General features: G+C 36.8%; 1 protein-coding gene across 2 annotated transcripts in view; it reads left to right on the plus strand.

The window, feature by feature from the left end:
* LOC121878737 (brefeldin A-inhibited guanine nucleotide-exchange protein 3-like) overlaps positions 1-14,967 on the plus strand; it is a 57,065-nt gene that overhangs the window by 6,273 nt on the left and 35,825 nt on the right. For both annotated transcript variants that reach the window (XM_042385093.1, XM_042385094.1), the window contains exons 7-15: positions 929-1,065; positions 1,168-1,378; positions 3,777-3,909; positions 4,876-4,973; positions 5,707-5,891; positions 7,021-7,239; positions 9,741-9,949; positions 10,254-10,355; positions 11,970-12,117. In XM_042385093.1, the coding sequence (XP_042241027.1) occupies positions 929-1,065; positions 1,168-1,378; positions 3,777-3,909; positions 4,876-4,973; positions 5,707-5,891; positions 7,021-7,239; positions 9,741-9,949; positions 10,254-10,355; positions 11,970-12,117 (1,442 nt within the window). The remainder of the gene's footprint in view (positions 1-928; positions 1,066-1,167; positions 1,379-3,776; positions 3,910-4,875; positions 4,974-5,706; positions 5,892-7,020; positions 7,240-9,740; positions 9,950-10,253; positions 10,356-11,969; positions 12,118-14,967) is intronic.

Genomic DNA, 14,967 nt, shown 5'->3' on the forward strand with positions numbered 1-14,967 from the left:
GCATAATTTACGGCATTATCTCTACCAGCAGGTTGTACATATACTTAGACATAGGTTTATAAAATCTTCAAAAATTACTGTTTTCTGTGCCACATGTGGTATTACGGTATTCATGTGTGCTTGTACTTGCTACAATATTTTATCTCTTATTTTTCCTGTGAACTATAGCTAACCAAAAAATTTCCCCCCTCACTTCAGGAATGTATCCTCCATTTGTAACATTAAATCTATGGGAAAATAAATGCCATTACCCTTTGTTTCATTTAAGGCCATCTTTTTTTTAGGAAGGGATCCATAACAAAAGTACAGTAGAGAACTTTCTTTAGCTACATAGTTCTTATGCAGCATGTTATGTATTTCTTTCTCTCCCAGACTTTCTTTGTGTTTTGACATACAGTACCTGTATTCTAGAAAGGCCTCAATTGATATTCTCAATTACAATGTGAATACTTAAGAATTGTCTGACTCTTTAACTTTTGACCATCTTAAGGTTATTTCTTGCTGTAGTCTTTGCCTGCAACTTCCCTTCTCAAGATCTTTAATTATCTTGTAAAATACCCAGTATCACCTATGCAGTCTGTCTGGTATGTGTACATATAAAAGTTGTTACTGTAGGTGATAATGTTTGTTAAGTTACCATAAACCATTGCCTCTGTATTTCATGATTTTGCTTGTGACTCAGAATATATACCGGGTACCTGGAACTTGGAGTCTGGACACTGCCATGGCTACTTCTCAATGATACCCAGTTATTGCATTATTTCCAATATAGTATAAAACAAACCAGTAATGTTTTTTTTTTTAATTACTTGTGCATGATTCCTAATTTATTTGGATAATATGCTTTCAGTCATGATACTATGCATTAATAGTTTTTGAAGAGAATTTAATAACCCTGCATTTTATTGATTTTCATTTGTCTTTTCAGACAACAAGATGATAAGAAAGGCCCAGAGGTTCCTGCACTTTTCCTCTTGGAGTGCACCAACACACTACTCTCCCAACTCTCTCACCCAGAAAATTTAGCACACTTGCATAAACCCTCAGAAACTGCATCCTCTTCAGGTAAGACAATGTCCATATATTTTCTCTTAGGAAAACATGAGGCATGACTAACTTTTCCATTATATTGTCATGTTATGTATAACAACCTTCTCTTGTCCTTAGCACTGCCATCTCCTGCATACTGTTCCACACTTCTTGTTGGCGCACTCTGGCAACGACTTTGTCCAGCACTTGTGGCTCTGCTTGGTTCTCCTGTGTCCCAGAGGTTGGCCAGAGCATCAGGTAGATCTGAGGGCCAAATGGGACGAGGCTCAGGTTGTTTGGCTCACCCTGGCCCTCTTTTCAATAATCAGCAGGCCAGGGCTATTTATAAGTAAGTCTTTTTTCTTTTTTCGGGTGTTGAGATTGTGTTAATATTGAAAATTTTACTTGAAATACAAATTTTCAAGTACAGGGGTCCTCATTATATGCCAGAGATGTGTTCCAGAGGAAAGGGACTCATAGTGAAATGTTTTATAATGAGGAATTTTCCCCACATAAGAATTAATGTAGCTAGGGGTACGTATGGATGTTCCAACATGTACAGTAATAGTTGAAAGCTCAGCTAATCTGCTTACAATGGGGTCATTATAACATTCTGTACCAGATAGTCTTGGATATAGAGATACATTCCTAACAACTTTTTTTTGTTACTGATTAATGTATAAACCAGGGAATAGGCCGATGCATAACACAGTACACTACAATATTATTTATTAAGTGCTGATAAATACATTACAGTATTATTTACGAAATGTTAATGATAGTTTTTGTGGTAAGCACCAACCATCTTGAGTAATGACAGCAGAGGTGCATGAGAGAAAGATAGCATTGGCAACACTGCGAGGGAGGGCGAGGACGGTTAGCTATTCATGGTTTGTAAACATGGCACTGAGAATTTAATACAATGCAATAACTCATCTGAGTTGTGTGTGGGATTTTTTCAGGAAAATTGAATATTTTATAATAATATTTTATTAACCCAACACTAAATTATGGTGAAATTGCATGCTGTACTGTCATTTTAATGGAGTCAAGGGGAGAGGCAGTTGTCCAGCCTCCCACCCACCTTACCTCTCACCTATCCCACACAGAATTCACTTTGCATTCTTTAATTTTTCTTATTATAGTTTCCAGTATTTTCTTTATTTCTAAATTGCATTAGAGCATTGAAATGGTATTTCCACTACTTTTATGGTTTCTTGTGTATCAATGGTACAGTTGGGGTCAAAAGTTTTGAACACTTAGCAATATCTGGCATGTACTTCTGAGTTTTACACATATGATTGGGATATACTAATAACACTACTTGTCATCACATATTATGCCTGAACCACAAAATGGGATAAAACTCTCCTTAAACACCTAAGATCTTTGGGTACTTAGGTGCCAAATGCTGTCAAGTGTTCAAGACTTTTGGCCCTGATTGTACATGCGCAGCTTTCTCACAGCTAACAAGTGCCCGTGTCTTATGATGATTTCTAGCCACAATATTCTCCCATGCACAATATACCCTTACACTATTTTTTTTGTATTTTATATCTTTATATTTCTGTACAGTATTTCCTTTATTCATAAGGCACACTACCATATTAAAATGACTCTTCTGCAAATTCTGTGGTTACTTAACAATGGCATTTGCACTCAGTCATGTGAAAGGTGACTTGACATATTTTGGGGTGGTAGAACCTTAACACATGTATGGCACTTTTATTACTGTACAGTAGTACTTATTATGGTTATTTTTACATTATATTATGTGCTTTTAACACTATTAAACCCCTGTACATCGTATTCGGGCACACCTAGACGTTGTATACAGGTAAAACAGTAGATGATGGAGAAGACGTATATGTAAAACAATTGATATGTCATGAAAATTCTTCCTACATATGTTAGCGACAAATATGTGAAATGCCGTACTGTATACCTGTACAACATATGTCAAAGATCCTCTTTATCTGTACAGTGATATCTCCATTACCCAGAACAATTGGTGCAGAGCACTTCCGGGAATGAGAGATTTCCAGGTAACGAGACGACTCAAGGCCGGAAAAAATTCCTCATCCCTGGAATTTTCCGGGTACCGGAGAAATGTTCTCAGAAGTTCCAGAAATTGCCTATTACATAAAATCTCAAAACCGGAAAATATCTCTTGTCCCCGGAATCTTCCAGTTAACGGAAAAATGTTCTCGGAAGTTCCAGAAATTACCCAATCATCATCTTTCGAACCCGGAAAAATATTCCCCATCCCCGGATCTCGGAATTTCCGGAAAATGCGCCTAATTTTCATCTCTCAAACCTGGAAAAAATCCCCCATCCGGAATTTTCCGGGTATCGACATTTTTTTTTTCAGAATTTTCCGAAAAATGTGCCCCTTGGAAAAAATTTCCCAAAGCCGGAATTTTCCAAAACATTTCGGCCTTGGGAATGATTTTTCAAGAAAATATAAATTCCAGCTATCGGAGAGTTCTGGGTTTGAGGGATCCCGGCTAATGGAGATATTACTGTCTACTGAAATCTTATGAGCTCTTTATAGAGTAGATGTAGCTTTGGGAAACAGTAAAGCAACAGTTAGTCACATTTGCCTGGATTTTGTGTAACTAAAAACAGTTTTATGTGTACCTGTATTGTACAGTACTTGTTTTTTACTCATAACTTGAAGACTTTGTTGAGGAATAAAAAGAAAACATGACTAACTTTTAAGGTGTCATGGACTAACATGTTGACAGTGTTGCGTGTGGGTTGGTAGTGACCATGGGCAGCGTTGGGGAGATGAGGCCTGTGTTAGAAAGTCTCTTCTACCGTATGTTGCTGTACCCTCCACCTCAGTGTCGGCAAGATGCTCTGAAGGCTATAACTGAGGTATATTGAGCACTTTTTTCTTGTTTGTGTTATAAAGAAATTTGAATTATTTCCCATGAATTTACTCTTAGATCACTCACATGGTCCCTCATTCATGTTGAGTATTTTAGTGGAAGTTTGGAAGATTAATGTTAGCAGTGTGAGGCTTGAGGAATTCTCTTGTAAATTTAGAGCATCTCTTAATACAAATTCTTTTCAGAGAAGTACTGTAATAAAATTTTACAAGTCCCCAGCTTCTGTGGGTAAGATTTATCCTATGATTGGTAGAAGGTTACATTTCTTAGTATGCTTTATTAGAGAGTTCTCATGAGGAAAACCAATTTCTCTTACTTTACTTGTTTCACTTGAGCAGCTTGATGGCTTGGACCCCCTTCATCTAGGGTGTATCCTATGAAACTGGTAGTGGATTATTGAACCCATTTACTGATATTGGAGGACATTATTTATTTATTTTTATTTTATTTATTTTTTTTAAGGCGAAGCAGAACAACCACTGTTTTTGCTAATTCTTGAAGGAGTTTGTCTGGAATCAACCCCACAAGGAACAGTTGGATTAATCAATTATATATTTGAATCACCTGAAGATTAGATACTCCCAGCTTATTGTACCTCAAGATTAACCACCCTAATGCTGTCTCGGGTGAGGGGGGGGGGGTAGATTAGAATAGGTTAAGAGTAGGTTATATTAGGTTAGCACTTGGATGATTAATCTTAAGGTGAAATGGGGTATTGTGGCTAATCTTCAGGTGATACATATTTTCTAAGTCATGATGATTATTGTGTGTTCAGCTGCTTTGAATCTTAATTTGTTTAGGGCTTAAGTGAAGGGATAACATCGTTTAATTTGTCTATTTTTTGTACAATAATATTGATGATATTCACACTCATACTGTTAAGTCTCAGGAATTTGTTTAGTGGATTGTTATGTGTCAGTTTTAGTTTCTGAAATTATTTGGATTATTTCAGTTGATGAGCAGTCCTGTGAAACTTGTGCAGCTTGCTGGTCCAATTCTGTATCCAGACCCAAGGAATCCTCATCAGAATGATCTGGCACTCTTCAGACTGTAAGTATTTATTCTCTAAGTAATGTTTTAGGCTTTCAACTCATAAGAAGTGAGTTTCCAGTTTGATCCTACTGTCATTTTTTCTCCCATTCTTGCAAGCCTTCACTTATCATAGAGCAGGGTGGTAAGTCAAGGAATACACTCTACCTTCATTTGCTGACATTCATTCTCTCTTAATTGTTGTAACAGCCTCAAAACTAAGGATTTGCGAGGTGACTTTTACCAGATATCCAGCTATACCTTGAGGCTGTATATTGGTGGATATCCAATGTATTTTTTAAATCCCTAGGACAGTAGAACCTCACGAACCCACAAACCTTAGGATCAAGTGACATGCAAATTGTTGTAGTTTGTGGGGTAGCTAGAGTCCCTCCCCAGATATGTTACCTGACCCTACCTTATATAATATTAAGTGTTTACAAAGGCTAAAAAAGCTCTAATAATAAAGACCTTCACATTTTTTGGCTTAAGGCAACTTTCAGACTAAGCAATTTAATTATCAAGTGCTAATTAATAGTTTTACCTTTAAAAGAAACTCGTTTGATCGGTTCAAGCTGTCATTGAATATCATAATGGATGGTGGAATAAACTGGACCCTCTCTGAAAAGAAAAATTACCAGATATATAATATCAGAAATTTATTGTATAAACAAATACTATGGGTGAAAATGACGTCTGGCATTTTTTTCATTTGATATTCTTTACATACTGTATAATAATTCTTCTTATACAGAGTCATGGACAGTTTAGCTGAATGTGGCAACTGCAATGATGCAGAGATTCAACGCGTTTTAGTGGAATGTGTGTCCACCCTTCTTACATCTTTAGAAAAATTATCTCTTGGTTCTGCACTATCCCAACAACATGTGGAAGTCATCAATGCCTTATATACCAGGCTTCAAGATGGAGATTATTCAGGTACACTTTCAGAAGTTATATACAGTATTTGTTTAATGTAACATGAAACTCTTCTACCTCACAAGGAAGTGGTCCATCTCGTAGGCTAGATACCTTTTAGTTTTATATAGAGTCCCATTGATTGAGGTTTTTCTACTCCATTTGATTGAAACTGTTGTGGGAACCCACTCGATGTGCCCTGGGGTCAAACATGAGTCACTAGAGAAGCACGCTGACGTTCTAGCCACTACACCTACACTACCGAAGCAGTTCATAATTGTTTATAGAAATATCATTTATGGCAACAGCGTAGTTTGTTGATCATTATGCATTCTTATATCATCTTACTTAGAGAACAGTAAGTACTCAATGAAATGTGTGTGAACACTACATAATTTTTTTAGTTTTGATTAAGTTTTGGATGTCACTGGTTATCTGGAAAGGTCAAGGATACATGTACTATACATGAAGAAGAGAGGGATTAGAGCCACTACTTAATCAGCTATAAAAAGTGATTTTTACCATTTGCAACCTAATACTTGGCTCTGACTATTTAAGGATTTAAAACTTTCTTAAAAAAAAGGAGAGTGGAAGAGAACTCCTATGTTATGCACCCACAGAGGGAACAACTCCTATGAATGGTAAAGCCAAAGGATTTTCTTTGAGAATATTTTGCTTTCTCCATAAATTCTGTTATAGAAGTACAGGACTGTGTGTAATATTACCCCTCAAAGCCATTTGACAGGAAATGCTTTTAATCATTGGGTAACATTTTTGCATCAGTGACTGTAATTGCACCATTAAAACTTAAAGAATTAGAAAAATGTTTTCAAGATGTATTTTTTGTGGCTACCCCAGGTGACTCCCGGGGACACTTGATTTGAATTTTTACTGGGACCGAAATTTGTATGAACAGGGAAAGCTTTCGTAACAGGACAAAGAGGTGGTAATTTGGGATATTTGTACATTATAAGCGAATTTTCATATCTCGAGCATTCATATAGTGTGGGATACCTGTAGCTAGATATCAAGTCTGTCACTGATGATATTAGAATAACATGTTTATAATTTTGGTCATGTCAGAAATACTGTAAGTGTTAGTGATCTCAACAAAGATATCATATTCAACTGACAACTTATGCATCCACAGGGCCCTTGACTTATGAAAACAAGAGCAAGTTGCCAAAATATGAAATTCCTGAAAGTATAAAGCATGTATCTGACTCAGCTGCTTCAGACACCCTCTCCCAGAAGATAGATGACCTAGAGGAAGATGAAGAAGAAGAAGCAAAGAATGAGAGAGAAGAGCAAGGAAAGGATGAAATCAGGAATTCTTATGGAAATAAATATCAAGGGGATGGTGAAGTTGGTAAGGGATAACTTTAAACCTCATAAATGGTCCAGAAGAAGTTGAGTTAATTAATAATATCTTGAAATTTTGTCAAGAGGATGGTGACAGATTAGTAATTTCTTCCTTGAAGCTTTATTAAGGGAAAGGTAAAGTAACTTGAAGATGATACTCAGCTTTGTTAAGGTGAAGTACAGAAGGTCCCTGCTTAATATCTCCCAGTTTAACAGTTTTATCATTAGGTCACTAAGGAATTAGAGAAAGTCTCAATTTAGTGTCGCTGTGTTTCATTATACTGTACTGTAGTGTCTTTGGCTGCCACCTACTAACACATAATTACTTAACTTTGCAGAGAAAAGCCTTGATTTCAAGATTTTTTTAATGGCAGATAATGCTCCAGCTTATTCTATCAGCCTCAGTGACCTGTATAATAATGTTAAAGTTCTATTCCTCCCTCTAATAAAGCTTCACATCCATTTATATTAAAATGTTTGTTTTTATACTAGATTAGATTTTCATGTTTTTTATCTGGTGAAATCATTTCCTAGGAACCTAACCTTCCCTATGTACATTTTTTTTATCACGGGAAAGATTTAGTTGTTTTGTGTGATCTCATTTAAAGTCATATTTTTCAGGAATGCATAGTATATGACAGTAGGGACCTCATGGTTAGTGATACTGTATGTATTTTGAATCCTTTACCTTCGGGTTTTGTGTCCAAATTTTTTCATTGTGTGTGTCATGGTTTTGGTGTCAATCGGTGGTATAAGAGTGGATTATATTATATAAAGATAATAATATGTCGTATTTCTTATTTCTTACCGTAGAGTTCGATACCTTCACACTGATTACTTACAGGAAATTATGGCGTATCTACGTAGAAGTTCACTCCACCACTCGACATTCCATGATTTATACTTGATAAATGATGATTTAATGAATTCCATTAATTTCCAACATCTATCTCAGTTATTGGTTATACTTTGTCATAACCAATCAGTCATTACCTTTAGTAATAATAAGATAGGATCACAAATACGGGCAGATAATTGCACTTACATTTATTTGTCAAGCTTCCATGCAATGATTTACAATTTGCATGGATATATGATTCACTCACGTTCACGCTGTAATAAAATTAATCTTCTAAAAGAGAATTTTCAACTTGGGGACACATGTGATTACTCTGCTATGGGTATGACTTCACAGAGCCTTAATTCTTCAAGTGATACATTTATTGTCAGACTGGATTGCCTTTGTTGCAACCAGGCTTCCGCACAAGAACTTCTTTCCACGGGCCATAACAACAAAAAGTACTCTTGGGTTACCACACATAGTCTCGTGTCACTGACAGTCACTGTAGACGGTTGTCGCAGCAAGGAGAACTGGTAAGCGTGACTTGAATTAACCACTTAGGTGCAATAGACCAGCCTGGATTGCTTTTGTCGCAACCAGGCTTCCACACGTGATATTTCCACGGGGATAACAAACCTAGGTTAACACACTTAGTCTCGTGTCGATCACGGTCACAGTAGACGGGTGTCGTGCAGGAGAACTCTGTAAGCATGAATTAATTAACCATTTACTGTAGGTTTGATAGGCCAGCCTGGATTGCTCTTGTTGCAACCAGGCATCCACACGTGATATTTCCACGGGGATAACAACCTAGGTTAACACGCTTAGTCTCGTATCGATGACGGTTCACAGGACGGAGTGGCGGTAGAGGACTCTGTGTGGTGTGGTGTCCTGCCCCCTTTCAGGAGGGAGAGGATGGAGACGACGTCTTAACTATGCCATGGTCCAGGGGATACCACTTAAAATGAGGTTTTTGGGTGTGAAGTGATGAACAGTACAACACTGTTTCACTGCCCACCCCCCCTGAAGGCTGGCTAACATACACTAATGAAAAGTGCATGTCCCAGTTATGCCTCGCCGGGTGTCTTATCTCCAGTAAAACAAACTTTGGAGTTGGTTGCGTGGGTAAGCCTAATGCAACCCATGACTGTGAAATTGTGTGTATATTATGAAAATTGTTTTGATATTTTAGCTTTTACTCATTGTTGTATTTTAATTGAAAATTTTATTTAATATTCTTAATCCACACAAGCTTGGAAATTAGTCATAAAGTGGTAATGATGATGATGAAGATGAATGTAGGTTTGTGGGCATATAGTGTTGTTGTTCTCCGTCCATCTAGCCATGTTAGATTTGGTTTCTGCTCAGCATCTTTATTTAGACTTACTGTACTGGTAAAGGTGGATTTACATTTTGGTGTAAAAGTGGATTTTGAAGAGATTATTGGTTAGGTAGCTATCCCAAGGAATTGTCAAAATTTAACCTTATTCTTTTCAGGGAACAAGCGATTTCCAACTGTCTTTTTTGTCTCGGTGATAGTTTTGCTAACTGAGATATATATTACATATGGCTATAACTCAGATTAGGCAATTACTGTTGTGGAAAACAAATAGAAAAGAACTATTACTGAGAGCGATACTTTTTTTAAATATTTTTTTATCCAATAGATCTACAGTCAAATGAGGACCCTGAAGATACACACTCAGATGGGCAGCCTCAAGATGCAAAGTCAGATGATCAACTCCAACAATTTATCAAGACAAAACATGGAAGGAAGAAAGAAAATGACCTTTGTGGGGAGGCAGGAGCAGAGTCAGATGCATCAGGAGATACAGAAGGACCAGAAGATGAGGATGATGACCCAGGAGAGGAGCAGGTGAATCATCTCACTTTCTTGCTCAGGAACTGTGCTCCTAATGAAGCTTCATCAGCATGAAATAATTTATTTTATCAAGAATAATTCTTTCTTTCAACGTCTAAGCCAAAAGTTTGATAATAGTCCAACAGTCAAAATTTTCCTCATTTTGTGAGTGAAATTTATAGATGGAAGTTTAAGTAGATAGATAGACAGACATATTTATAACTAGATTGATGAATAGCAAACAGGATAGTTAGATATATACATATGTATAAAAAGATAGGTATACAGTTTAAATAAAGTTTGCCTCTTTTGTCAACAGTTTGAGCCAACTGAGGAAGCAGAACAGCAGCGCGAGGAACAAGCAGCTTTCAGGCTCCACCGGTTAAATGAAACTTTGCAGTCCACTACTAATTTGCGTCATGTAAGTCTAGAATAAAAAGGTATTACTGTATTTAATTACAAAGTCCTCTTAAAGCATCTCAAAAATTTCAATTACAGTGAACCCTCAAAGATCCAGACTAAATGTATAAAATCGAAAAATAATGATATAAAAAACACCAAAAATACAGCATATAAGAAGCACCCCCTGTTGTAGCAAGGAGTACAGTATTTAGGAAAAAAAAATTTTGTGTATCTTCCTCCTGTCGCCATTGTGTTTTAAATAATATACAGTATACAGTACCAGGAAATGTGAGGAATAAATAAAAATCATACTATTAAATAAGTTTAAAAAAAATATTGTATTGCCAAATCAATAAATTAAAGCCAAATGAAAGATTAACAGTCGCCATTTGCATTCACCACAGTAACGCCTACCAGCTGGGACACCCATTGTCTCGCAACGCTCCCCACCCCCTACACTTTGCGCTCTCTTCCCGTTACTTGTTTACCCTTAGGACAATAATTTCTTTCACTTTTTTTCACAATATGTATGTAGGGTGGTGTGTGCCTGTAACCTAGTAGAAATAAATGAAGAAAGTTATGTACAGTATACCCAAAAATACAAGTTGAAAAACAACTGTAACACCTCACAGCTTGGTCCAGTAGCCTGGTTGTTACAGTGACAAGTCTAACCTGGCTACAAGGCCATGATTAATCACTATTAAGCACTATTATATCAGTAAATCCAGTGAAATATGGCAGGGAGCGAGGAGAGTTACAACACTAACTAGTGGTCACTCACTCTCCCTTTGCCAGGTGTATGATCGAAATATGTATGGGAGAAATACATATTTTGTATTCTAATTTGAAAACTGTGACGGGCACAATGACAAACAAATTATATAAACCATGCATTTACCTATGATAACGTAATAAGAAACATTGTAACACTGCTAGAGTGAATGAAGTAATATTCCCACAAACAACAATTGACAACTCTGTTTATGTTTCCTGCCTCGGGCGCCTGTGTCCCCCGTGCTGACATCTTCATTACACAGGCATAAGATGATCTTTGCTCTGTTTTGGGAATGCTAATTAGGGAGGCTTCTTAACTCCCGGAACCTCAAAATTTTGTCCGAATCTTCAGAAATCCGGATTTACCAGGTCTGAATCTTCAAAGGTTCACTGTACTTTTCTAATGCTAATTACTTGCCACCTATGTTTTTTCAAGGTCACTTTTTTATGTTTGTGTTATTCTGGATGTACTTAAGTAGTTAAACATATTAAATTTCAATTCTGAGATAAAAAGTGTTTTCAGCCTAAAATCCTCTTAAGGGCTTACCATTTAGGCCATAATGTTGATCTCACCGATTTTGTTCAAAGCCGCAATATATGTACTCCTGAACACGCTGATTAAGAATCTTTTATTGTCCACAATTGAAGTCTGTATAATTACTTGTCCAAATGGCATCTAAAATATTTTAATTACTTTTCTCATGTGAATTACTCACCGCTTAAATATAGTGCTAATTAGTGAAAGGTATAACAGATTTTGTTGACCTAAGCAAGAACTAGCCTTACTAATAAGCTTAAGAAGGTATTCAAAAGTGTTCAGGCATTTTGAGATTTTGTTAGGATGGTTTATGTGTTTTAGGTCATGGATGAAGAAGCTGAAAGGGAATGTGAAAATGCACAACACTTCACATGTACACTGTGTGCACTTTTACCATCTCTGCTGGCCATTCGTAGCACAATTGAAGTTGATCAAGCCATTCTTGAATTCTCCTCAAAATATTGTGAAGGTATAGTGAATGGACAGTTTTCACTTTTGAAAATTTTGCTTAATTTCTTTTGTAGTTTTCATTGCTTAATACTGTAAAGGTATGGTTTCTTTAAGTGGTTTCAGTCGTTTTATTTTTGTGTAGTTTCTCAGATTTTATTGCCTAATGTTGTAACTTGTGCTTTCTTTAGCATTTGCAGTGAACTTAGCTAACTTAAAAGGAAACCTATGTAATCAGGTAAATGCAGTACAGCGGTACTGTGCATCACAATTCTTAAGGTATCTATATCCCTTAAACTAACCCAGGTACATGTGAGTGGAGGAAAGGTAGTAGGTTGATATTTATTAGATTGTTTGTATATTTAATGGAAAAACATTGTTTTGTTTTTTTAAGTTGTGTCTTCACCTTGAAATCAACTTCACAGTTTCATGCAATTATTGTGTTTTGTTAATCCATGCACTATGTTATCCAAGAACTAGAATTGCAACTAATTTTGCAAATTCATTTCTAACTTTACTTGACATGCCATAAACTTCTTCATGCCTATTTTCTTTGATTTTAAACTTTACCTAGGTTTATTTTGTATTATTGTTACAGTGGAGTCACGATAATTGGCGAAATACAAATTCACATTCCTAAGTTTGCAGGTACCTCTGTGCTATCTTTTTTTTTTAAATTTCACATTCAAATATTCATAATTCACATCTGAGTGCTGGCTGCCACATGTTTATTTTCATAAGAAACCATAAAAGTTGTGGAAATATCATTTCAGTTCTCTAATGTAACTTAGAAATAAAGAAAATATAATAAAAAACTACGAAACAAGACAAATGAAGAGTGGGAAGTGAATTCTGTGTTGGAGAGGTAGGAGGGTGGGTGGGTGACTAGCTAGACTGAACATTTGACAACCCCTTTATGATGACAGCACAAGAAAATAAGGAGTCTGCAATAGGCCGGTTGGGCTGTGCATGGCAGCTCCTGTCGAGAGTTACAGCCACTCTCTATCATCCATGAATCTATCTAGCCTCCTTTTAAAACTTCCAGCATCCTAAAACTTACTACAAAGTTGCTAAAATTGTTCCACTCGTCTACCACCCTATTTGTGAACCAGTTTCTTCTATCTCCCTCCTTAACCTAAACTTATCCAACTTAAATCAGTTGCTACGAGTCTTATCCTGCTCGGATATTATAAGAACTTTATCTATATCCCCTTTATTGATTCCTTTCACCCACTTAAATACTTCTATCATATCTCCCCGCACTCTTCATCTTTCTAGGGAATGCAAGTTTAGTTTCTTTAATCTATCTTGATATGGAAGGTTTTCCAAGGCCTGGAATCATTTTCGTCATTCTTCGCTGCACCGACTCCAGTGAATTGATATCCATTCTTTAATAAGGGCACCAGAACTGAACAGCATGATCGAGGTGCGGCCTGGCTAGCGCAAAATATAGTTGCAATAAGACCTCTGCACTCTTATTACTTCCATTTCCAGATATAAAATCTAATACTACTCTGTTTGCCTTATTTCGAACATTAGTGCACTGTTTTCTAAGCCGAAGGTCCGAGTATGAGTATGCAATTTCACCATAATTCTCATAATACTTTTATGTTTATTTGGTGTCGGGTTAATAAAATACTATTGTATAATAATAAATTTTCCTGAAAAAATAAATCCCACCTCAACCCAAGATTAGCTATTGTGTCATATTAAATCCCTGATGCTCGGTTTACGTAGATGACCAGACGGCCAGCCCCGGCACCTACCTCTCTTAATGTTGGTGTTACCCAAAAGATAATTATGAGAAGGGAAAGAGCTGTTTATTTATTATAGTCCTAATTTTTGTACAATATATCTGTTACTGTATTTTTTATGTATTATGTACGATATTTAGTGTTTATTAAAACAGTTTATGCATATTTCTTGGCCTCTGGAACCTAAATACAGTACAGTAATTGTTTCCATTTAGATTAATTAAATTGTAGTTTGCAATTTGATAATTCATGATGTCTTCTGCTACCTAACCTACCAGTCATCACAACTCCACTGTACAGTGACCCCTCGGTTAACGAACTCAATCCGTTCCAGAAGGTCGTTCGTTAACCGAAAAGTTCGTTAACCGAAACCATTGTTTCAATGGGTTTTTGGGTAATTGGTTCCAGCTCACCAAAAATTTCCTAAATTCAACAAAAATGGTAGAAAAGTTCACTTACTTTGAGGTGTGTATGTAGAAGGCTCCTGGATGATGATGATGATGTGCATTTGAAGTGGGAGGTGGAGGAGGAGAAGGGAGAAGAAAAGGAAGTGGAGGTGGTGGAGAAGCATTTTACTGCTTCTTGGAAGGTGAGTCACCTTCCATGAAAATGTCAGGAACCTCTGGACTGACAGATTCTCCACCATGAACATCCTCTCTCCTTCTTGAAGTGGAAGGCTGAGGGATAGCATCTTGTTCCCTCTGCCTTTTACTGAAGAAAGTGTCAATTGTGGTCTGTGGGGCACCTGTCCTCCTCACCATTAACTTATGTTTAAAGAAGGAGACCACTGAGTCCTCAACATGACACAAAGTTAGTTCAGTTTTTTCCACTTCTGGGTGCTTTGAAGCCAGTTCCCTGAACTTCTCCCAGTAGTAAATCACATCTTTCAACTGTTTAGCTGACATATGGTCATCACTTTCAATTTCCTCCTCACCACTGTCAGCCTCTACCTGTAACATCTCATCCAGTTGCTTCAAGTCATCAGGAGTAAGTTCCTCCTCATGAGACATCACAAGCTCTTCCACATCCTCCTCCTCCGCTTCAAGGCCCAATGACTGACCAATGGACACAATCTCCTTGTCCAACTCTGTTTCTTCCTCAAATCCCTCAAAGTCATG

Source organism: Homarus americanus, unplaced genomic scaffold, assembly GCF_018991925.1.
Source record: "Homarus americanus isolate GMGI-L3 unplaced genomic scaffold, GMGI_Hamer_2.0 scaffold2558, whole genome shotgun sequence".
Lineage (NCBI taxonomy): Eukaryota > Metazoa > Arthropoda > Malacostraca > Decapoda > Nephropidae > Homarus > Homarus americanus.